This window comes from Malus sylvestris, chromosome 10 (genome assembly GCF_916048215.2).
Source record: "Malus sylvestris chromosome 10, drMalSylv7.2, whole genome shotgun sequence".
NCBI classification, from domain to species: Eukaryota; Viridiplantae; Streptophyta; class Magnoliopsida; order Rosales; family Rosaceae; genus Malus; species Malus sylvestris.
In genome coordinates this window covers 28,878,447-28,902,161 of record NC_062269.1, presented here as the reverse complement: position 1 = coordinate 28,902,161, position 23,715 = coordinate 28,878,447, and the positions used below count along the sequence as shown (strand labels likewise).

Sequence of the window (23,715 nt, the reverse complement as noted above, 5' to 3'; positions counted from 1 at the left end):
AAAATTATATAGCGTATAAGTTAAAAATTTAGGGTAAAACTCAAATACAATTGCTTAATTTGAAATTCTTAATTTCTCTTTCATAAGAAACAAACATTACTTGAGCTTGTTTCACTGCTCACAAGACAGAAAGGGAAAAGAGCAAAAAAAAAAAAAAAAAAAAACTTTGCTTTAAAGGAAAAAATTAATTTTTGAAAAATAAAATATGAAAAGCACCATCACGTGCCGATTTGGCGCCTAAATGCTCGTACTCGTAGCTCCACTCGGAACCGCCATTGCAACGAAAACGTTTCAATTCCACAAACGCACAAAAATACCAAAAGCTAGGGTTTAAATTTAACTCATCAATGGACTTCTCAATTTTCGTTAGGGCACAATGAAGCGTAAGATTTCCGATTCCAACCACAAAGATCCGCTTCAAATCCACATTCCATCGCATCGTGGAGGTTTTCATGGGATTCGGAGCTCCGATTCCCGATTCCCCATCGCAACGCCCCCAAGAACAACAGGTTCGTTCCGATTCCATAACCAATTTATCAATCACCCAAATAGTTTCGAAATTGTTTAAAATTTTTTACTCTCAGAGCGCTCAATTGTTCAACTTCGATGATGCTCGTGTTTCGATTTTGCTTCTGCTTGTAGATACCAGCTGCAAGAAAAGAGTCACATTTACAGATTCACAGGACGATGAAAATCAGAGACCCCCAAGATGCGAATTTGGTAATGCTACTTTCAAAATGTTACATCTTTCAAGTTTTCGCCTTTTTTCGTAAATTGTTATGGGTTAGTTGAGGTTTGTTTGAAAAGTTAATAATCTGATGCAAAGTATGTGAATCAGCTGATAATGCCAAGACTTCCGAGTACGCCTTCTTCAAGAAATTGAAGGAAGGTGCAGGCCGTAAAGCGCAGTCTTGTTCTCTCCGTGAAGAGGCCGACCAAAGAAAGAATTCCGAGTCCAGGGACTGTTCCAGAGGTAATCTTTCACCTCTGAAGTCTCTGAAACCAGTGTACTACGGTTCTAGCCATCTAAATTTGCTCGGTTGGTGTTTGACGAATTACCTGCTGTACAGAGAGGATCAATGTGGTCCGGAATAAGAGAGAGGACACGAGGTCTTCATTTCTCAACGAAAATGCTACACCAGGTAAGTTGGCTCATTCATTTCTCCTACCACTTGGACTTGGTACTTGGTAGTGCATCAAAAGCTCATATTTTCAATGTAAAGAGGCGTAGGTAAAAATTTAATGCAGAAACCTGTGTCCTGTATGCCTATTTGTACTGCATCAACTATAAAGGGAAATGTCTGACATGCATATTTTGTGAAGTTAAGCCTGAAACTGCGTACTTCAACCTCGAAGTTACTAGTGTAACTTCCGTTTATGTGCAGAACTAAATATCAAGAGAACTTGTGCAACCTTGGAGAACGCACATAGGAGACAGAACAATATGGTGGAGGAATATGAAAATTCCTTGAGAAGTAAAGGTAATTCGTATGTGAAATCTCTACATTTTTTCTTTGTTATGCTGATTTGGTGACCAAGGAGATAGAGAGGAAAAGGAAATATGAATCTGATAAATTAATACAAGCTTTCTAGTCCAAAATTTCCTTCTAGCCAGTTGTCTCTTTGACCAATACCATCGTATTATGTATTACTTTGACTTTTAATTTTTGTAGCTGCAGTTCTGATTAGTTAAACCTGAGAATGTTTCAGTATCTTGGTTTCACACTATTAAGTTATTTTGAATCATGCCGGAAACTTAACTTGTTTTGGAGAGACAGAAACTCAAAACAGGCGTGCAGACGTTTTTGATCGGAAGAGACAGAAACTACACCAGTGGGTGGCAGAGACCTCATTTCCTGAAATTGATGAACACTGCTCAAAGGGGTTAGACATATCATGAATCTATGATCAATAAGTTTTTACATTATCTTTACGTCCCCTATTAAGGATGTATAATATTATCTCAGGTACGATTTTGTTTCTGTGCTCCTCAGTCGGCTGATCCCCAAGTGCAATGAGACCAATGTATCATCTATTTGCTTTTTGTATGGATTATTGGATTTACACCTGTTCATGGTTTCCAATTGGTAAGAAAAATACTTGCTCTTGCAGGAATTTAAGGATCCAAAGCTTAGGCAACCGGGCACCAATGACAAGTCTATGACACTTCCATCTTATGAGTCAGATATTCACTTCATGAAACTTCATTCGACACCTGCTAGAAAGTTTATGGAACTTGAATTTAGCCCTTGTTTGCATGATTCTGAATCATCTTGCTGGTCAAAGAGATCAAGAGAGAGGATTTTATGTTCCGATTCTCCAACTAGTTATGCTTACAAGAACCATCTTCAGTACAGAGTATGGGAACCTGACCATGAATTATTAGAAGGTACTGCAATTTCATGCACTGAGAGTCATTCACATTCTCTTCTTCCATTCGAAGAATATGGGTTGGTGACGTCTGGCCATGCCAAAGAGACGGATGTATTCTGTCAGCCAAATGAATATTTGGTCGACAGAGAGCTATGTGTTCCTATGCTGGGTTGGGATTTTGACAGTACAGAAGAAGATAGAAGCTTATCTAACTTATCAACATATAGAACTGAACACCAATCCGCATCCTTTGCCAGTTATTACAACAATGAAGTTGTAAGGCGTTGTCTTGAAGACAAAGGCGATTTACAATCAGGTTTCCAGCAAATTCCGTTAACCTTGTCATCATGTATACCGAACTTTATTAATCTAGCTGAAGACTGCATTAATGACACTGCATATGAAGTTGGAAGCACCACATTATCTCTCCAAAACGACCATTGGTTTTCGAGCAAAATTATCAATGAGGGGTACTATCTTCCTAATACCGAATCTTTCCTTTCCTCTGGACTTGATTCTGATTTAGGATGGAACTACCTTCCGTTAAGTGGTTCCTCGAGAGAGCATGATTCATCAACTTGTCTAGCTCTACAATTTCCTGAACAGGAAAACTTATCTTCCCGCCTTCTTACTTACCATGATGATAAGTACGAAAGATGCTTAGATGACTCAAGTCATACAAGAAGTCTTACTCATTTCGTTGAAGATAATGTTAATGTCCATGAAGACAGCTCAGCCTTTTGCCTCCAAATTCCATTGGACAGAGAGAAGACATGGCCATTGCTGCTTGATAAGCCAAGCTGGGATGAAAGTAACGAAAGAGAGACAAACTTTGCTGATAGCGATGTCAATATTCTTGATAGTAAAGTAAGTTTTCGTCAATGGCTACATTACAATGTATGACAGCAGCGGTTATGCTAGTTCATGTTTTGGGGCACGGATTTCTTTTATCGCTGCAAGATTGCAGCATTATAAACAGGTACATGTTATTGATTCCATGAGTCACACTTCTGCCTTTTCCGAATCTTACGAAATGATCCAGCACCGTAGATTAAATGTATTTTTCGTGTCGTATACTGTGTAGAGAATCATTAGAGATTAAGTGATGGGCAAGTTACTTGAGCAGAGGGACTTAGCAACTTCACATTGTTTCCACTTGAGAAAATGTTAGATTTGCAAGACTTTAGGCAGAGGCAAGTTGATATTGTTCTTCAATGCATGAGTAGGTAAACACATCTCTCAGACATGTAAGGTTCACGTGGGAGTCTCAACTCTCATGTGGAACTCTTGTGTGAGTCCTACCACCATTAGAGATGTGGTAGGTAAATTAATATGAATCTGATATTGTAATATCATCTTACTTCGATGGCATTAAGAAAAAATCGTATGATTTAACGACTTGTTCTGAATATTGTTAATCGTGTCTCTCCACTTAAGGTTAATATGTAATACGTTAACATACATTGTTGTGAATATTGAGAAGAATAGATGCTCTGACTTCTCCTTCTAATATCTCTTCGTCTCTCTCTTCTCTTTACTTCTTATGCTTTATCCATCGCTTACACGTCCACTCACGTATTACCACATGTAGATTAGTAACGCTATTTGACGGTGTGAATGTCTAACACACAAATTTTCTCAAGAGTTATTTATTCCGTATTCTTACTTTGCAGCACTATATTATCAAAGTGGAATTAATGTGGAGTGGATGCTAATAAGTAGATTTGGTTCCAATGATGCTTCAAAGTAGTTGAAAATGAATGCACTATTTTTTTCATGACCTTTTGTAATTAAGTAGACTAAGACATAATTCAAATGCAAAATCATCACAAATTAAATAAACGTAGCCGTTGCAGAGGGTCATCTGGTCCCATAGATTTTAGCATGCAATTAAGTCATTAGCATATTTGAACGAAAGAGAAAGGATTGAAAATGATGTGTTATCATATGATGATACTTTAAATTGAAAAATGGTTCATTTTAATCTTAAAATTCATCATTAATTATGTGATTTAGTCATTGCAAATGATTAAACAAATTTTTTTACTCTCCGGTCCTCAGTCCTCCTTTCTTCACTCCAGAGTATAAATGCTATTTGAAAGAAACATGTGTTTTTTGCATGAAGTATTTAAAGTGCTTTTTTAGGATCTACTTGGAGTTTTACTAAGGATTAGTTTCATAAATATTTTCATCAAAATCATTGTCAGTCATTTTAAAAGCATTTCCAAACGAGCTCTAGCTCTGTGGTCCTTTGATAAATTTTCAATGTGCCAAAACAAGGCTTGGTACACAAGTGTCATGATACAAATGAATTAGTAATATTTTTTTTTTCAAATATTCAATTACTTGTTTTATAATATTTGGTATACTGAGCTTGGCTCCTATCACAATAAAAAAATCTTCCGTGGTCTTTAGACAACAAAAAAGAGTAGGATTATTTCTCCTCCACATCTCCTCCCCTTCCATTTTTTCTCACTTTTCTCTTTGTCTTTCTCCTTCCTTTCCATTCTCTCTTACTTTCTTTGTCTTTCTCCTTCCTTTCTATTCTCTCTTACTTTCCTTCTTGTCTTTCTCTTCTTATAAAGAAATTAACATAAAATATTGACGTGACTTGTGAGATTTAAATAGAAAGGGACCGGAAGCAAGTGAAATCGAAGCGGAGAGAATTTTATTCCAAACAAAACCATGCAGTCCCTCCCACTTGCCACGACATCTGTCCCCACTTTGTCTGCTGATGTCATCAGTCGTTACCCCATCATTAATTTTGCTCACATTCTTCGTCGAAGTTGGAATTGCAATTTGCCAAACGCTGGATGTAGCTGGTCGTGGTTTTACCATCGTCTCCTTAACAAATAAATTCTTGAAAGCAGAGAGTTTTGGACTCTTGGGTCCAACCGTCCAAGTTGTATAAAGTAGGTGGAGATAAGCGTAGGTAGCGAAAATAATTGGCCTTCAATTGTAACAATCAAGCAGTGTTCCAATGATTTTTTTTCTTTCACCCGAATACTTTTGTGTTTGTGATTAATAAATCCTCTCAGTATGTATTAATTTATGATTTGCAATAACGAAGACATTCATTTTTAACTGTAATGAGTCAAACAATATTCTAAATAACCTCTAGTATTAGAAAAAAAAAAAGAAATATATTCTAAGCATTGTTCTAAAAATCTGCTTCTGACGCCGCCTAGGCCCTACCTAGGTGCTAGACAATTGGTCACCGCTATGATTAGTGCCTAAGCGCATGAAAATTAAGAAAGTGTGCCTAGACCCGCTTAGGCACCTGCTTAGGTCTCGACTTTTACTTAGACTGAAAAACCGATAGCTTTCATTTTGAATTTTATTTTGTCAATAAAATGTAAAAGACTTGTTGAATACTTGGATGAACACTCATTAAATACTTGTTCCCTATGTTTTCAATGTGTTCTAATACTTTATAATCTATATGTCATTTTATTTTACAATTTATGTATCCCGATACAGTTATGTGTTTTTTTTAGTATAATAGACATTTATTTATACTAAATTTACTTAAATTCACCTAGCCCGCCTAGACGCTAGGTATGTCGCCCTATTAGCACCTAGTGTCTTATAAAACTTTGATTCTAAGTAACCACGATGTGTTAGAAGAAAATGAAATTCCTACACATGAAGAGTAGTGATGTCATGAGCACGTGATTACTAGTGATTGTAATTATCCAATTCACTATCGGGTAATTACAATCACATCTCCTAACTAGAACAATCTTGTATGCAATATTTCTCCCGTGATCAATCATTTGTATGTTGGTCACGTTGTCAAATGGATTAGTACAAGTTTTAACATAATGGTTATATTCAAAATTTCCACCTTGGTGTATAAAGTTTAGGCACTTAATTATGGCTAAACGTGTACTAAAACAGTGCCAAAATTGACAGATGCATGAAGGTGACACATTCCCTCTTAAGTCCGAATGGAGTGGTTAGTTGGTTAAGTCCTTTTCGTAATGACTGACATAAACAAACAATTAAGCTCCTAAATCTGCCCATAATCTGAATCGGTGACTAAACATATGGAAACAGAAAAGGTAGTCATTGTCATTTGCCATATGCATGTGCACGCTGCATGCTTCACCGTTGATAAAAGATTAAAGATTTGCGTCCCGTCACAGATTTTCTGCCGGGTTTAAGTTACTGACTACTCCACTAAGCATGCGAACGATTATATGCATATGTGACAAAAAATAAATATTGGTAAACGACTATTAATTATTTCATTATAAGTGTGTCAATAAAATTAAATGTTTTATTTACATAATTAGAAAAAGAAAAGGATTTTGAAAAATTAAAAAGGTAAAGAAAATAATAGTAGTAATAAATTACGGAAATATATGTATTTAGATCTGGTTGCAATTTTTTTCAGAAAAATAGTATTTGAACAAAACTAAGTGGGAGCATTGAACTGTGGTTTATTATATTTTTAATGACATTTATGTTTTTGATTAAAAGTTTTGTAACTGATTCTAGTTACACATACTACTCAATACATTAAGCATGATGTTGTGACTGTGAGAGAGAACAAGGTAAAATAATAAAATTATAAGGAGATCAGTACTATCCAAGAGAAAATTATGAAGCAGATTTGGATATAATCAAGTTGGTTACATCATTGTACCTGCTCGTTGCATTCAAGCTTGAACCTCCTGGTTGCAATTTATTGTGAATTTAGTAGAATTCTCTCATTATTTATCAAAGACTTTTTTCACATAAATACATAGACTTAAAAGATGGTACATAAAATCTTTTATGAGACTTAAAAGAAGGTACATAAAATCTTTTATGAGTTGTTGTACGTAGTATCACTTTATAAAGACCATATTGGTGTTGAATTATTGTGTTATGGACCCAATTGTATTGAAACCTAAAATTGCATAACCATCAATATAATTGAGTTAGGTCCAGAGTTTCTTTTCAATATCTTGGCAGAATATGCAAATGTGGCTATTCTTATTTAAACTTTTTATTCCAATAAAATCATATCTTTCGACAAAAAAAATTATAATTGATTGAAAGGATGGAGTTTTAATTAAGTAGGGAAATTCAAACCCCCCACCAAATGGAGTAGTCCTCTTTACGTGTGAGCAAGGAAGATCATGTGTCTTGTAAGTTCATAGTGGTTGGGGTAGGTCCTTCTTTGTAGCCATGTTGAGCAATATTGTCAATGTCAAAGATTTTACCCTTGAGATTCATCTTTGCCCATAATAATTTGGTAGGTTTACCCCATGCTTTTCCCTTGCTACATTTCTTCACCCATCTGCTTTCCAAAACCAAAAGCATTTCACTTTCACATTCACCACCAAAAGTTCATCTATCACAAGGTAAAATAACGTAAAAAGCATATGGGGACAAAGTGAAATAACACAAGGCTTACTAGGACAACTCTCTTGTGCCGGGTGAAACTAGTATGAAGTCCAATGAGATTAAGATACAGAGAATCTCATACTTTTGTCGGATGACAGGATCATGGATTCTTACTTAAGATTTTGTCTTCTTGGAGGTATTTGTTAGTTGATATTGATGAGGTTTTTCAGCCTCAAGACATTTTAGTGTAGTTGATTTTTTGTTATTTTAACTTTGATCTTTGTTGTTGAACGAAAGACTTGACCTACTGGGGATACATTTGATTATACATATGACCCATCTCAATTTTCGGTCGTTGGATCAAATAACTTAAAAATGATCAAATAACATAAATTAACAGAGATGTGTGAAAGGTAAATAGAGATGTGTAAATAGCACCAACATCAAATTATCACACATTTTCTTTTGAAACAATCTACAAACAACCTATTTAATATATATTGTAAATGGTTCAGTTGGTAAGAGAACAAAAACAAGAACTAATTATTTGGTGTTTAAGTCTTGATTATGTTAATGCTGCATCGAGACAATTGTACTTTTGTTGTTTAGTTATATTCCAAGGTGCCTTCCTAAACGTTTATTTAATTGGTAACTTGCTTAATAATATATCAAATGGGGAGTGCATCTTTTCTGTCTTAGCCATTCTAATAAAACAGCAAAATATTAATTAAAGAAAAATCTTCTTATCTTATTAGCTAGCTAAAGTTGAAAAAGTTGTTATATTATATAATTAATTAATTACTTAATTAATCAACCGAAAAATGCATGGCATTTCATGCGTTAGAATTTGTCCACCTCATTTGTTTTGGCTTATGTGTACGCACAATTTCTGTATCATATAGGTGCATGGACGTTTGGTTGGTCATTAGGATTGTACTTTGTGCTCCCTTGATAAGCGTCTACCATGGTCCACTACTACTAACATTACTAATACTGTTATAACTTAACCACTAATTGTTAGATGTTGAGTTTTATCACAAAAGATTTTGGTGATATTATGAGTAAAAACTCTTATATATTAATTTATTATATGACCGACGTGAGATCCTATTCTTCAACATCTCTAGCATTTTTCATTATAAAATGATGAAAATGTGTTCAATATCAGGTCAAAATTTAGAGATAAGTAATCTACCAAACTTATTGAATAAACAATATCTTTTTACTTAATTCAAAATGAAAGAAGAAATGCCAAAATGATCCAAATTTAGATGCTCGAGTGGAATTTGGAGCATTCATATGGTTCACAAGCTTTATCTTACAGCTCATGCAAGTATGCGTCGTAGATATGTTTTGAAGTGCAGATAAAATCGCTCTGCTGTCTTCAGAGAAAATAGGGTGAATTGAAATGAGTTATAAAAAGAAAAGAAAACGGATAAAATTTCACTTTCACATACTAAAGAAGGTGATAGCAAACCAAGTAAGCTAGGGCACATATCTTATCAGAATCCCCAACGAAATAGGCCATAACTGTAAATACCCAACACTACAAGGACATAAATAGAAACACCGAAACTTTCCTATAAAAAATACGAATATTGTCTGATTACCCCCAACTCACCTCTTTTCCGTTTTTGATCCCTCTCTCTCTCTCTCTCTCTCTCTCTCTCTCTCTCAAATCAATCTCAATTAAACAATACCATTTTCAAGTCCGACACCACAGACGCAGCTGAACCAAGTCGGTGGGGAGGAGAGAGAAACTAGATAGAGAGAGAAAGCGGAAGCTCACAGGAGAAAACCGAAGCCAACCACGCCCGCTGGGGCTCAGAGCGACCGCCGCTGATCCAATCGCCACCTCAGATTCCGGCAGCTCCTCTGTCCGCATTATCGCTGGAATGGCAGATTCCCATCTCCTCGACGCTCACAGGTCCCAATCCCCCCCCCCCTCTGAATGCTGCTTGTAACTGTGTCAGATTTATGGCTGTGTCGTCCTTTTGAGTGTTACCTTTTTGGTCTCTCTCTCTCTCTCTCTCTCTCTCTCTCTTCTGTGTGTTGCTGATAAGGGGAATCTAATTCCTTCCGTGTAGCTGGATTTGCTTTTCTGATTAGCTAAAGCTGAAGAAATAGCAGCTTTCCTGAGCTTAATATTCTCGCTTTTTGTTCAATTTGAGCTCAATGATTTCCTTCTAATTAGCTTGCTTTTGGGTTTTATTTTCATCTTAGAAAAATCCAAACTTTTTTTTTTTTTTTTTTTTTTTTTTGGCTTTTTACGCTTGAAAAATTGATGTGATATTTCAATCCAATGTACTCTCTCTTAATTGGGGTTCAAGCTTCAAGCTTGTAGCTTTCAGGTTCGTTGTTTGTGCTGAGTTTGACTGAAATGGAAAAATATTATTTATTAAATTTTTTCCATAATTTCTAATCGTGTTGAATTGTGTGGCTACGAATTGGGTTTGTTTTTGGAATAAATGTTCCACGAGTAAATTTCCTTGAAGATGTCATGTTTTTCAACGGTTTTGTTTATTTGATTTGGAATTCTTTGACTGCATTTTTTTATATTCCATTTCAACAAATGAAAATTGAAGGTGATTGTATATTGGGATTAATCTACTGAGTTATGTGATCACACAGGGGTTGAAATGAACGAGATGCAGATCGGCAAAGCTCACGACGCGGACAAGGCTTTCCCCGGATGCTTGGGAAGAATGGTGAACCTCTTTGATTTGGGTAATGGGGTTTCTGGAAACAAGCTGCTCACTGATAAACCGCACCGTGATGGTAATTTCCTCTGATACAGTCTTTTATTAATCAGTAATGAGTGACAGATTCTAATGCTTTACAAATTGCTTTCATAATTCAACTGTCAAATTCCTGTTCTAATTTTTGCTGTTTGCTATCTTTTTGGAACGTCTGGCAATTGCTTTTCTTGTGCTATTTGTAGTCGTGTATCTGTCAATTGTAATACTGATCCATCAGTTTTGGTAGGCTCTTCACTCTCAAGGAGTCAATCGGATGTGGCAACAATGTTGGGTCCTCCCTCTTTTGGAGATCACGTAGATGATAAACCGGTAAGTTTTGCAGGATTTTTCTCTTGACTAATGAAATTTTAACCCAGTGCCATGGGAGAAACATGCAATTCGAAGTTGTCTATTGTTTCTCATTGAATCATTTATACCGCAGTTTCCTGATTTGTGTTACATTTTTATGGGGTATTCAGATTGTGTCTGAGTTAAGAAGAAGTTCATCAAACAATAAAGCAAGTGGAACACCCATAAAGATCCTTTTAGACCGAGAAATGTCAAAAGAAGTGGAGTCTAAGAAGAATCCACCCAACTTGGTTGCCAAGTTGATGGGGCTTGATGCTCTCCCATTAGAGAAGTCAGATTCAGCTTCACAAAGAAGTCATACAAACAGCTATTCGCAATGTACAAATAATCATTCCAGCATGCCATTGGAATGTTGGCAACAACAAGATGGGTTTTTGGACAAGGGAATGCTACGCGAATTTCATCAGTGCTCAGAACAGAATGATTACAAAGATGTTTACGAAGTCTGGCAGCAACCTCAGAAGGCAGGTTATGGAAGAAATAAATCACCTCAGAAGGGAAGGAATAATGAAAAGGTTAATGAGAAGAAGATGGCTCTAGTTCGTCAGAAGTTCATGGAAGCCAAACGCTTGGCCACGGATGAGAGGCTTCGCCAGTCCAAGGAGTTCCAAGATGCACTTGACGTATTAAGCTCCAATAGAGATTTGTTCCTCACGTTTCTGCAAGAACCTAATTCCTTGTTTTCTCAGCATCTACATGAATTACAATCTATCCCTCCTCAGTCTACTGAGACGAAGCGGATCACTGTTCTCAGACCTTCAAAGATGGTTTCTAGCGAAAAATTATCAGGCATAGGGCACAAGAGTGATGAACAGACAAAGAAATCAGCTCAGGCCGGTCAAGCAGCTGCATGGGACAAAAGCCACCATGGATACTCTCCTACTGTTGTTGATCAGGAAGTTGATGGATATCCGGCTCCACCAACTCGGATAGTGGTATTAAGGCCTAGCCCAGGGAAGGCTAATGACATTAAGGCAGTGATTTCTTCACCCACCTCATCACCAAGAATATTACATGGTGAAAACTTCTATGAGGAACATGAAGATGATGAGGAACGAGAATCAAGAGAAGTTGCAAAGGAGATCACACAGAAGATGCGTGATAATTTGATGGGTCATCGGAGGGACGAAGCTTTGATTTCCTCTGTATTTTCCAATGGCTATACTGGTGATGAAAGTTCATTTTACAAATCAGAACATGAATATGCAGCAGGAAATCTCAGTGATTCTGAAGTCATGTCACCATCTTCTAGGCATTCATGGGATTACATCAATAGGTTTGGCAGCCCTTTTTCTTCGTCCTCCTTCAGCCGCATGTCATGTTCGCCAGAGTCATCGGTTTGCAGAGAGGCAAAGAAGCGACTTTCTGAAAGATGGGCAATTATGGCATTAAATGCGAATCCTCAGGACCAAAGACATGCCCAGAGAAGCTCTAGTACATTGGGTGAGATGCTTGCTCTTTCAGAGATAAAGAAGCCCGCAAGATCTGAGGATGAGATTATTCAGAAGGAACAAGAACCAAGGGAATCAGTTTCATGCTTACCTGTTGATTCTATTGAAGAAGAAGGTGCTGTTGATTCTCCCAGAAGTCTTTTTAGGTCACAATCTCTCCCTGTATCTTCTACAGTATATGGTGCCGGGGTCAATGTTCAAGTTTCAGATCCTGGTGCTGGAAAGACAGATGTTCCCAAAGAGCTAACGAAGGCAAAGAGCATGAAATCATCGCTGAAAGGGAAAGTCTCAAGTTTATTTTTCTCCAGAAATAAGAAATCAAACAGAGGGAAATCTAGTGAATCTCAGTCCGCCCTTGCTGAACCACCAAATTCTCTGGTTCCTCCTGGTATAATTAGTGACGATGCATCTCAATGTGCTAATGATGGTGGCTTTGAAGGGTGTTTGTCTCCTGCTTTATTTGGATATTTAGGAAAAGAATCTCAGCATGTAACAAGCATGGGACAAAACCAAGGCACAGTGCCACTCGAGGTAGTTCAATCTTTCATTTTCGTCTGCTATTAGTACTTGGCCTCTTTATTTGTTGCAAATCCCCCTCCAAAACAAAAAAACTGCAGCAACCTCTAAGCAATATAATTTGCTGTATGGAGTAAAATGCATGCATTATGGTACTGATTTTTTTTGTAAAACCTGAGTTATTCAGTGTCGTATTGTCATTCCATGAATGGTTCAATTGATTTGTTTTCGCTTCAATTTTACAGACAGGGTTGTGTGTGGCAAAGCCTGTGGTGCCCGGCTGTGTTGGCGAAAATCCGGATCAGGCAAGTCCAATATCAGTTCTAGAAGCACCGTTGGAAGAGGATGACAATACAACTCGGGAATCCTCTGTAATTTTGAAGCAAAACCTCCTAGGTATCTCTCTCAATCCTTGATTTATTAGTTTTCTTTCATATCCTCCTTAATGTTGTCTAATTTTACGATTTTGTGTGTTAAAACAGGAAGTCACCCCAAGTCTAATTTGATTGACAAATCACCACCTATAGGATCAATCTCCCGGACGCTATCATGGGATGAGTCCTGTGCAGAGACTGCCTCACCATATCTATTAAAATCCCCTTCAGTTTCAACTGAGGGGGAAGAACAAGACTGGCATGCCATTGTCCAGACCCTTCTATCCACCGCTGGCCTAGACGGCGAGGTGAAGTGCGACTCATTTTTCGCTAGATGGCATTCGCTTGAAAGTCCTTTGGACCCGTCTCTGAGAGAGAAGTTCGCCAACCTAAGTGACAAAGAGCCTTTGCATGAGGCCAAAAGAAGGCGATTGCGATCAAGTCGGAAGCTTGTATTCGACTGCGTAAATGCAGCCTTGGTGGACATCACCGGTTATGGTTCAGACAGCTGCACAAGGACCACGCCATGCAGCGGGGCCCATGACAGGTTCTTAGAGGGTGATTCTCCCCTGTTGGCAGACCACGTGTGGGCCCGAATGGCGGAGTGGTTTTCAGATGAGGTGAGGTGTGTTTTGGAGGACGGCGGGGACATCAACGACGTGGTGGTGGAGAGGGTGTTGAAGAAGGAGGTTGTCGGGAAAGGGTGGTCGGAAAACATGAGGTTGGAAATTGATAATTTTGGGAAGGAAATAGAGGGGAAGTTGCTGGAGGAGCTGGTGGAGGAGGCAGTGGTGGATTTGACAGGGAGGACATGATGAGGCTTTTGATTCATTTTCTATTTAATTTTACTGTAACTCTATTATTTTGTGTATTTGATTTTCAACAATGGTGGACCTGAAAAAACCCACCGTAATTGTTTAATGCCACAAAATGTTTCAGTTTATCATCATTTGATAAATGTGTCCACTCTCTGTCTATATACAAAATTGTAAAAAAATCATTTGGCAGCTGACCTTGTCTCACATTCAGATCTGTCTCTTGTTTGTATGGTGAAGAGGTGATTGGGATATCAGTGTGTTGTTATGCTAAAGAAAGCTACGCCTCCGAAAATTCTACCATGTTCCAATGTACGGAATTTAATGTTTCTCTTGTAAAAATAAAATAATGAAAGGCTTGATTAGTTTAGCTCCATTGTTTGCCTTATAATGTCGATCTTTTGCTTCACTTTACCCCCCTTCATCAAGTCAATAGTTCTCGCAAAATCGTAGCAAGGGCAAAGCTGGTAGTGACGATTGCCCTATCTTTTAATGGGTGTTTTGAATTCAAGAGTACTCTCTGACAGAATCAATGCTTTGTGTATGCGTCCTAAATATTGACTCCTATCCTTAAATGGACGATAAGGGCTGCGTGACGATACTTGTAAAATTGAGTAGGTCCGTTATATGACCCATCCGCCGTAAGTCCCCGTGAAAATTCTACAATACATTGATATGTCACATTACATTGTCAAGTGAATGGCTGAATTACATATATTTATCGAAATCAACACCCGAATCTCGCTAGAAGAACAAGTACGTAATGCTTTGATATATCCAGTAACTCTTTAGGGTAGTATTCCCGAAAAGTCATTCTTCATTCTCTTCGATAAAAAATAAAAACAAAGAATGAAAGAAAGTAGATGACTTTTATCTTATAAGTGTTAATAACAACTCTCTGTCGTTAATTCGGAATTGAAAATAGTTCGTCTGTGCAACGTGAAAAACCAAATGTGCCCTTTACCACTGTACAAGAGTGGTGGCCATGTAGACCGCAGTGGTTAGTTTAAAGCCAAAAAGACGGGCAAAAGAAATCTCGTGAACCTGCCATTTCTACATTATTCCATTTCCATGGAAGGAATCAAATAATAAATTAAAACGAAAGAATCCACGATTCCACAGGCTCACGGGATTAATGAAAACGAAAAGGTGGGTTTTCTCGTATGCTCCGGCATCTCATACGCTAGGGGTTAGGGTGGGTATGAGATGGGCAAGAGTAGGCTAGATTCAGGGTTCGAAACCGTCCAAATTCCAATGCAACAAAAAAGGGCCTTGTTATACAAGATACTTTGAAACATAATAGAATTTTCGATGAAAGAAGCAAAGTTTGTCAATGAGGACAACAGAGAGAATCTATCACCTCCAGCGGCGAGCGGCGGGCATGGTAGTTACTACAGAACCGTTTCAAATTCCTCAGAAATGATGACAGCCAGAGACTCACAATGTATATGTAAATCACAAGCTTTCTTTCTTTTACATTTAATGACACATATTTTACCAGAAACAGATCAAATTCATACAAGAAAAACAAGCAAGCACACTAATCGAGAGTTAGATATATACACCACAACTTCCTCCAACGCTGATCGGTTTTTCTCATTGGTGAGATGAAAAACCGTTTACCATCTTCACTCCTTGGATTTCATACTCGCTGACGCATTCTCATTCAGAGAGCTCAATCCATACTGTGCAACGTACAAGAACAAGGTATTAGAGAAGAAAATATATTCATACTGATGTCGGTATTAGAGAAGAGAAGAAATATATTCATACTGAAAAGACATCAAATCAGATTCGCTACTGAAAAATAGATCAATGTATATATTATGGCTACTCTTGAGACAAAAATACCTTCTCTCTTATCCGTGAGCTCCAAATGTCAGAGTGAGTCCCTCTCCCATCACCCTTGGTTGATCCAGATGCTTGGTTTAATTTTTGGTTCAACAGGGGCTCCCGAGTTCTAGCCCTAGCATCAGAATCATCTTCAACATCATAGTCAGGTTTGCAAATAGAAAGCATGCCTCGCAGAGTTATTGAGAGTAGCAGAGATAAAGCCTGACGTTTCATAAAAGATGAGTATAAGGAAACAATTCAATGCAATAGTAATCTTCACTAGTGAAATATAACTCAAAAATATCTCTAATCCAAATACAATAAATTCAATGAGTAATGCAATTTGGTCAGAGACGTTAATCTTAATCAGTATTAGCCATCCAATGAGCTTTCCTCGAAAGGTCCAAAATTTGAATTTCAAATCATGTAACGAAGAGTTCTATTGATCTTAGTCCTATGAAATTATAATCATAATGATAAAAGTCATCACTACATCGGACTTAGCGTACCTGTATTACAATGACAGTGAGCCCGACCCACCTACAGATGTCAATATTCTCTTTAACAAAAGATCGAAGACTGTCAAGTTGACCAGTTGGGTCAAATGGAAGATCCTGTGGAGGTATGATAAAACATATTATTCTGATAGGATAAAGATTAAGGATAAGACCTATGCACATTTATTACTGAATTTATTTGCCATCATAAAATGTTACCTTTTCCCAACGGCGATCAATTAAAATGAATACCACCAAAGCTGCTTCTAGTAGAGTGAGCATGGTTATAAGTATTGTGTACTGAATTGTTTGACAAGTTAAGAAAAAGGTAGAACGCATAATCAACAAATGCAGAAAAGGCGCATTGAAAATCGGGTTCATTCAACTCATGGACGAAAATCACGTTCATTCAACTCAACTTGCATGACATATAAAGGACAATCACTGTGAAACTTTAAATGAAGTTCAATACCTTAAATCTATTAAGTTTGGAGCTAGTGGTAATGCTTCTTATTATGCAATAAAAATACTCTAATCCACTACCACTTTGTCTGGACCTTAATACAAACAGTGGGAAGTAGTCGTCTAGCTTCTAATATACAAAACCTTCTAACCACCGAAGCCTTTTGTGTCCTAGGGGCTCGTCAAATGAACACTACTACTGTAGAAGTTTCTCCCTTTTGTTGGCTTAATACTTCTAATCACCAACCAAACTGAGCATTCACAAGTTATGAACTTGCCATGTCATGCGTCTCGAAACATTGATCTAAGTTTCAGAAGTCATAGCAAAGCAGTACCGGTATACTAGCAAAACAATTTCTTAGCTGAAATTAGTGAAAGATTTATTGGCTAACTGGTTAAGGATACAAAGCAAAGGCAGCAGCCATTAATTGCTGTAGCTGCAATACAACCTATGAATGTAACGCAACAGAGCAAAATCCCCAGTCCCATAAAAGAGTAGATGAACCTGCCACCAAGAAACCAAAGCATCAAACGAACAATCAAATGGGTCCCTTTGAAAACTTGATGATTCCTAAGCATTTAATGTACCAAAAATTTCAGTACCCCATTGCCCAGAGCCCACCAAAATCCAAAAAATTCAAGTCTAACGTATCAAAAACAACACCCTGAATTCAAATTGCTTCAATACCCAACTCAAGAAACATCAAAATGCGAACAAAAATCGAGCATGGTTACACGAACCAGTTGAAACTCAGCAAAATTTAGAATCTTTGAAATTACCATGGCGCTGGAAGCTTGAACGAGTTCAATCCGAACCCCGATCCCTCATCGAACCCAGACACCAAATGGACTGCAAAATCCAACGGCGTGATCTGATCGGCAACCGCCGCCGAGTCGGAGCTCAATCGGAGGGAGGAGAAGGACGAAGAGTCAGGGGAAGGAGCTGAAGGCGGTGGCGGGACTATCGGAATATGGTGGTTCCACTGGTTGAGCATCCATGCCGAGTATACTAGGATTGAGACGCCGATGAAGGCTTGAAGAAAGTTGAGTAATTTGAGCACAAAAGCTAGGGATATGTGGCAGCAATTGGGCCGCATTTCAAGGTTTCAGAGAAATTTGGGGCTGAATTGAAAACCCTAACCAGCTATGGCGCGCACGGTGGGAGCTGGAGGTTGCGGCAATTGCGGGCGTTTCCCTCCGCGTGATTTTTGCTATTTTGTTTTTGTTTCTTTGTATTTCCAATTTTCTGATTTTTCGAAAAGGGGATTTTTTTAATTAAAGGCCTTCAAAAAGGCCCTAAACAGAAAAAATCACCGGCTTTCAGAATGTGTTCTTGAAATTTACCAATTGTGTTATTTGATATTCACCAAGTTACATGATGCGTTTTCGTTTACAACCGTTTACACGCGTATTGTTTATTATATTTAGTAAAAATAAACAAAATTTAATCTATCATCTTGATAAGCATAGTGAAATTTTGTTGTAAAAAACTTAATTACATACAAAGAAAAATGTACAGAAATTGTGTTTAGAATTGCTTTTAAATTGAGTGAAAACACTTTTATAACAAAATGTAACTGAATCATAAAAACCATTTGAAATAGTAACACATAATTTCCTAAATGCAAATGCTTTTAGAACTCAAAAATTTTCAATCATTTTAAAAATGCTTTTAAATCAACTCTAAATTTGAAAGAGGTGTATCCGAGAATTTCAATTTAAATTAGCTCTAACAGCTCTAACTTAGATACTAATCATTTCTTCATTTACTTTCAATATACGAGAAGGTATATATCAAAATGAAGGTAAATGATCAATTAATTTGTAATAATTACTATTTTTATTTTTACCATTTAACATGAGCGTACTCACGTCGGTTAGAACAATAAATTCAAATATTTTTTTTGTATTTTAAATGACATCAAACTTGACTAACGTCGGTTGGAACAGTACATTCAAATATATATATTTATTTTTTTGTATTTTAGATGACATCAAACTTGACTAGTAGTCATAAGCTTGTGCTGGCCTAGATCTGCTTTATCTCAAAAATTTAGAAAGCTATTAGACCCACCATATTGTCTTATTTTTTTATCCACGTTATAATGTTATTTCCTCACTCACTATTATTCCCAAAATAACCTTTAATATATACATACATATGAAATTATAAAATTGTCTCTTAAAAAATATAAAAAATAATATGTAAATGAAAACCACTAAGGTCTGTAAATTCAAATGGAAATGACAGAGGTATCCAAATTCAAAAGAATTCGACAAAGAGAAATTTAAAAATACGATGGATAAATTGAATGACCTACGCACAAATTATTCTTTTACCTTTTCAATGAAAACATAATCTTCTACCTCTTCCGTAGAAGTGTCATCTTCCACCTGTTCAATGAAAAAGTCATCTTCTAAGTCCTTTGATATTTTTTTTACTTTCTCTAAATGAAAGGAGATGAAAATATGAGTTAGGATTTAAGGTAGAAAAATCGTATCCCACGCCCAACCTTTTTTTATTTATTTTTAAATTAAGCAAAACAAGATAAATAATGTCCTTATCAGTCTTTTTGTAAATGGACAAATTTGTAATTAAAAAAATCATTAAAACGTGGGTGGGAAGATAAGACATTGGGGTGGGAATAAACATTACTCAAAATTTAATGGGAGAGGGTAATTTTAGAATTTTCCCATTTTTGCCTTCTCTCTTTATATATATAGAGAATAATTTTGGAATTATAAATGTTTCACTATTTTTGCCCTCTCTCTTTATATATACTAGCATTTGCTTACAAACTTTATGTGTATGAACACATTTTATTAGAAAATGAGAAGGAGAGAGTGAGAGAGAGAGAATGTGGGGGGAGTGGGAGATTTTTGTTTTTGGTTTTTTTTTTTTTAATATTAGAGGTATTTTAACATCACCTGTAGGTGATGCTTCAATAAAAAATAGTAAAATTTGGACTTGTGAAATTACATTTTTACCCATCATTTTTTTTTGTGTGATAGAAGATTAAGTAGTCTTTTCACCCTCTTTTGATTGACAAAGAATGTTTCATTAATTGATAGAGATTAACAGAGATAAATAATTTTTTTTTGGGTTATGTTCAAATAATTAACCAAGTTGCTTTTGATCTTTAGGATTTAAATGGGCCAGGCCGACTCTATGTCAAACATATAGACCTTGCCCCAGCCCACGAGCCTATGAGCGCGCTACCCAGACCGGCCCAAACTTTTACCTTTAATCATTTTCATTTAATTATAAAAAATCGTAAGTTTGTCGAGAGTGAAACTTGGGACGTTTCACTTTCATTAGTTTTCAATTACCATTTTACTTTTATTAATTGTCAATTATCATTTTACTTTTATTAGTTGTCAATTACCATTTGAACTAAGATATTTATTTGATCCATAAAAAAGAACTAAGTTATTTATTTGGTTAATATAGTCAATTACATTATATATTATTTTAAAGAAAGTTCAAAAGTATTCAAATTACATCGGGACATATCGATCATCGACAGGATAGAATCCTGGGGTGCTTCCTCATATCACTGTGCTTGAACTCAGCACGCTTCACATAAAATTCACTCACTTAATTTTATATTTCAAATGTGTTTTCTGAAATGTAAATGCAGTTTTTATATTCATCTTTTCGAACAACCATAAATATAAAATCCCCAATTTTAAGTATTTTGGCATCTCCTATTGGGTGTAAATAGGAACAAAACAAATTCTCTACAAACTTTTGTTTTTTTTTTCTTGTATAGTATGTGAAGTAAATAATTAACAAATAAATCAATAATAAATAAAAGAAAGGAGAAAAAGAAAAAGAAAGGAAGGATGAAGCTGGAACGTTCTTGATTTCTCTAAATGGGTCTAAATAAAGTTAGCATATTTTGGAAGTTTCAAGAACCATCCCATGCATATCTTCAACCTCCATGCTATATAAATACACAGATAAACGTGTCCAAACCCTGACAAAGCTAGCCGACACTGCCATATCGATCTTTTCTTCTTCACTACACACCAATCCATTCCTGCAAACAAATAAACCATTTAGAGAAATGAGGAAACAACCTTCTCGAAATATTCTCATCGCCTTGAGCTTTCTGCTTTTTCTTTCTAGGTCATCCAATGGGTCCTTGCTGCCGTTCATGGATCGACCAGGAAGTAATTTTCTGGTCGATCTCTGGTCGGAGCGCTTTCCAGACCCCTTCCGCGTGCTAGAACAGCTCCCGTTTGAACTTGACAAAGAAGACACTCTGCTGGCACTCTCACCAGCAAAGGTGGACTGGAAAGAAACGCCGGAGGGCCATGTTATAATGTTAGATGTGCCGGGACTCAAGAAGGAGGACCTGAAAATCGAGGTGGAGGAGAACCGGGTTCTGAGAGTGAGTGGTGAGAGGAAGAAGGAAGAAGACAAGAAAGGGGATCACTGGCACCGAGTTGAGAGGTCTTATGGAAAATTTTGGAGGCGGTTTAGGTTGCCGGAGAACGTGGATTTAGACTCCGTCGAGGCCAAGTTGGAAAATGGGGTTCTCACTGTGACGCTGGCCAAGTTGTCTCCTCATACAATCAAGGCTACTCCTAGGGTGATTAGCATCTCTAGCACTGGAGGAGGAGGAGGAGGAGGAGATCAGGACGAACCTGCCAAGCTCAAGAATAGCCAGTCCAAGCAAGAGCTGTAACTTAGAAAGCAAGAGACATTAAGTGCCTTGCTTCAAGTCTGGGTGAAAGTCTGTTTCGTTATGTGCCTCGAATTTGTAATGGTTTGCTTACCGTTTCTCAATGTTCTCTCTTTCAATCGTAGTTTTGTTTGAGGATCATCTTGAAATTATTCAGGATGTTATCGATCTTCCAAGACTCCTCTTGTAAGTTTGTAGAGTTTGAGTATTCGAATAAATAAGCTATCTTTTATCTTTCAAAATGATAAAATAAAACACATAAATATATAAACACAGGCCACGAAGCTTGTCCACGTTTGGTTCATATATTTTGTTAATCTAAAGAAGCGGTGAGTTTGTGCATCTCTAAGAGGAAGAAGCATCTAGTCTTATTTATATGAGAGTCGCGACGTTGGATGCTTGAAAGCAGTTTGTGCTTGGAGGCCACGAACTCACCATCTGTCAAAGGATCAATCGTTGTGGTGGTCATTTGCCTACCGGAGTCCTTAGAATAATGATTAGTTGCCCAGTACCGGAGTCGTAGAATAATGATTATGTATGTGGTCTAAGGATTAATCGCTGTGTGAGATTGTAGCAATTGTGGGTGTTTCCCCCCCAAGTGAAAATCACCACTCACCATCTACAAAAGAACTTTCGGGTCACGAATTTCGAATAAAATTTGAAGAGTACAAATTCCGTGTTACATCATTTTTGTGCTTGAATAACATGTCACACAATGAAACACAATTGGTGCACGCTAACGATGTTTGATAAAAGTTGAAGATAAGAAGATACATATTTATTCTGGTATAATAGAACAGATTGGATTGGTAAACGTTGAAGCTATAAAAATTTGAAAATTGAATCAAAGAAGCGTGAGAAATCAAGAAACCCAGTTATTGTTTGGTTGGAGGAATTAAACTAAAACGATAAAGAACATATAAATTTCCTTTTGGAGATCGTGTAACATTTCTCGATCTTCTTTTGACAACTTATTTCAATTAGTTTACACTACTTTAAAATATTTTTTCTTTGACTTTTCTTCCAATCAACTAAATATTTACAAACATTTCACACTTTAAGGTGGCACAATAAAGAGTCAATTAATACTACGATTTAGTGATATTTTTTTTCATTTATAAGTTAGAGGTCTTAGATTCGATTCTTGTCAAAAGTAAAGTTGAACCACATTATTATAGCAAACTTATTGTAAAGTTTAATCCACTTCTTCATCATTTTAGTGTAGATATTATCATTTATTCAAAAAAAAAAGGGCTAATTTTTGCTCACCCTCTAATCTAAGATGACCCATTTTAGTTTTTCCCTTCAAAATCTTTCCACGTATCTTTAACTAATCCATAGTTACTTATATTTTATTAAATCTTTTGTAAAAACCAAACACAATTGAATGAATTAAAAAGGAGAGGTAAGAATTTAGATAGCGTTTCAAAGAAATTGTTTCTGCTTATGTGTTTTCATTATATGTTGATTCTCAGCTTGTAAAGCTTCTAATTCTTCTTTGTGGTGGTGAAGAGGTTGGTGGCCGCATCATGGAAGTCGAATCATTTCAACAACCTCCATGACTTTCTTCTTGATGTTAGGAGGCTTGAGTTGTAGCATGGAGTGGGTTGTTTTGCGTTGAGTTTGGAAGTTGAAGGCCTGATGGAGGTAGTGGTGACTGTTATTTGGTAGAGGTTATGCTTTCATGACCTTTTATTGATTTTGGAGACAAAGTAAACCTTAGTTTATTTAACAGATTTTTAGCTGGGGTTTACTGATATGACATTTTCAATAGGTTGGTAGTTGTTTGGAATGTTCAAAAAAGTTGAGATCAATTTGGAATGACACTAAAAGGTTAGGGAGTTTTAGGTACTCAATTCTTTTAAAACTTGCCATTTATCCTATCAATTAAACAAGAGAGCTGCTAAACCCATCTCATTGTCCTATTATCCCACCCACGTTATAATCTCACCCATCATAAAAAATTAAAATATTGAAATACTATCTTCTCACCCACTATTATTCCTAAACTAACCTTGCTATATCTAAATTATAAAGTTGTCTCTTAGGAAAAAGAGAATAACTTCCTTGCCCAATTCCACAATCATAACATCACAATAACAAAAATATTGACTTTCCTAACTTCTCGAGCCCATTATATTAATTCTTCTATACTCTTGAATAATTACTTACCAAAATTTCACATTATGAATGAACATACAAGAGTATAATTTTTCACACAAAACACTAAGAACCTTATATATAAGAATTGCAAAGGAA

At 36.6% G+C, this 23,715-nt stretch overlaps 4 protein-coding genes across 6 annotated transcripts; 3 read left to right on the top strand and 1 right to left on the bottom strand.

Moving 5' to 3' along the window:
- The first annotated feature begins 261 nt into the window (after positions 1 to 261).
- Positions 262 to 3,784, top strand: LOC126587512 (uncharacterized). The gene is made up of 8 exons (XM_050252586.1): positions 262 to 509; positions 643 to 720; positions 839 to 973; positions 1,071 to 1,142; positions 1,386 to 1,481; positions 1,779 to 1,884; positions 1,968 to 2,025; positions 2,113 to 3,784. Exons 1-8 carry the CDS (start codon positions 377 to 379, stop codon positions 3,274 to 3,276), a joined length of 1,842 nt encoding a protein of 613 aa, XP_050108543.1. The 5' UTR covers positions 262 to 376; the 3' UTR covers positions 3,277 to 3,784.
- A 5,546-nt stretch (positions 3,785 to 9,330) lies between these two features.
- On the top strand, positions 9,331 to 14,107 carry LOC126587511 (uncharacterized). Of its 3 annotated transcripts, none has more exons than XM_050252582.1 (6): positions 9,331 to 9,637; positions 10,342 to 10,488; positions 10,687 to 10,778; positions 10,928 to 12,799; positions 13,030 to 13,180; positions 13,267 to 14,107. In XM_050252582.1, the coding sequence occupies exons 2-6, from the start codon at positions 10,350 to 10,352 to the stop codon at positions 13,971 to 13,973; spliced, it is 2,961 nt and encodes a 986-aa protein (XP_050108539.1). In that variant the 5' UTR covers positions 9,331 to 9,637; positions 10,342 to 10,349; the 3' UTR covers positions 13,974 to 14,107. The 3 variants fall into 3 exon arrangements, with proteins under 3 accessions (XP_050108539.1, XP_050108542.1, XP_050108541.1); XM_050252584.1 differs by having other exon boundaries at positions 9,332 to 9,637; positions 10,696 to 10,778; XM_050252585.1 differs by lacking the exon at positions 10,687 to 10,778.
- A 1,254-nt stretch (positions 14,108 to 15,361) lies between these two features.
- LOC126587514 (tetraspanin-18) lies at positions 15,362 to 18,017 on the bottom strand. The gene is made up of 6 exons (XM_050252589.1): positions 17,546 to 18,017; positions 17,171 to 17,270; positions 16,523 to 16,603; positions 16,316 to 16,420; positions 15,825 to 16,028; positions 15,362 to 15,658 (listed from the first exon to the last, which is right to left on the bottom strand). Exons 1-6 carry the CDS (start codon positions 17,860 to 17,862, stop codon positions 15,602 to 15,604), a joined length of 864 nt encoding a protein of 287 aa, XP_050108546.1. The 5' UTR covers positions 17,863 to 18,017; the 3' UTR covers positions 15,362 to 15,601.
- Positions 18,018 to 20,737: 2,720 nt separating this feature from the next.
- LOC126587515 (22.0 kDa class IV heat shock protein-like) lies at positions 20,738 to 21,698 on the top strand. The gene has a single exon (XM_050252590.1). The coding sequence runs from the start codon at positions 20,836 to 20,838 to the stop codon at positions 21,457 to 21,459; it is 624 nt and encodes a 207-aa protein (XP_050108547.1). The 5' UTR covers positions 20,738 to 20,835; the 3' UTR covers positions 21,460 to 21,698.
- The last annotated feature ends 2,017 nt before the right edge of the window (positions 21,699 to 23,715 follow it).

Excerpts from the sequence above, each read along its gene's own strand:
- LOC126587511 (XM_050252582.1), top strand. The coding sequence starts at position 10,350 with ATGAACGAGATGCAGATCGGCAAAGCTCACGACGCGGACAAGGCTTTC. Across the intron at positions 12,800-13,029 it reads AAGGCACAGTGCCACTCGAG|ACAGGGTTGTGTGTGGCAAA; the intron begins GTAGTTCAATCT and ends TCAATTTTACAG. Across the intron at positions 13,181-13,266 it reads TTTGAAGCAAAACCTCCTAG|GAAGTCACCCCAAGTCTAAT; the intron begins GTATCTCTCTCA and ends GTGTTAAAACAG.
- LOC126587514 (XM_050252589.1), bottom strand. The coding sequence starts at position 17,862 with ATGCGGCCCAATTGCTGCCACATATCCCTAGCTTTTGTGCTCAAATTA. Across the intron at positions 16,604-17,170 it reads ATGGCTGCTGCCTTTGCTTT|TACACAATACTTATAACCAT; the intron begins GTATCCTTAACC and ends CAAACAATTCAG. Across the intron at positions 15,659-15,824 it reads GCTCACGGATAAGAGAGAAG|TATGGATTGAGCTCTCTGAA; the intron begins GTATTTTTGTCT and ends TACGTTGCACAG.
- LOC126587512 (XM_050252586.1), top strand. The coding sequence starts at position 377 with ATGAAGCGTAAGATTTCCGATTCCAACCACAAAGATCCGCTTCAAATC. Across the intron at positions 974-1,070 it reads GTCCAGGGACTGTTCCAGAG|AGAGGATCAATGTGGTCCGG; the intron begins GTAATCTTTCAC and ends CCTGCTGTACAG. Across the intron at positions 1,482-1,778 it reads AAATTCCTTGAGAAGTAAAG|AAACTCAAAACAGGCGTGCA; the intron begins GTAATTCGTATG and ends TTGGAGAGACAG.
- LOC126587515 (XM_050252590.1), top strand. The coding sequence starts at position 20,836 with ATGAGGAAACAACCTTCTCGAAATATTCTCATCGCCTTGAGCTTTCTG.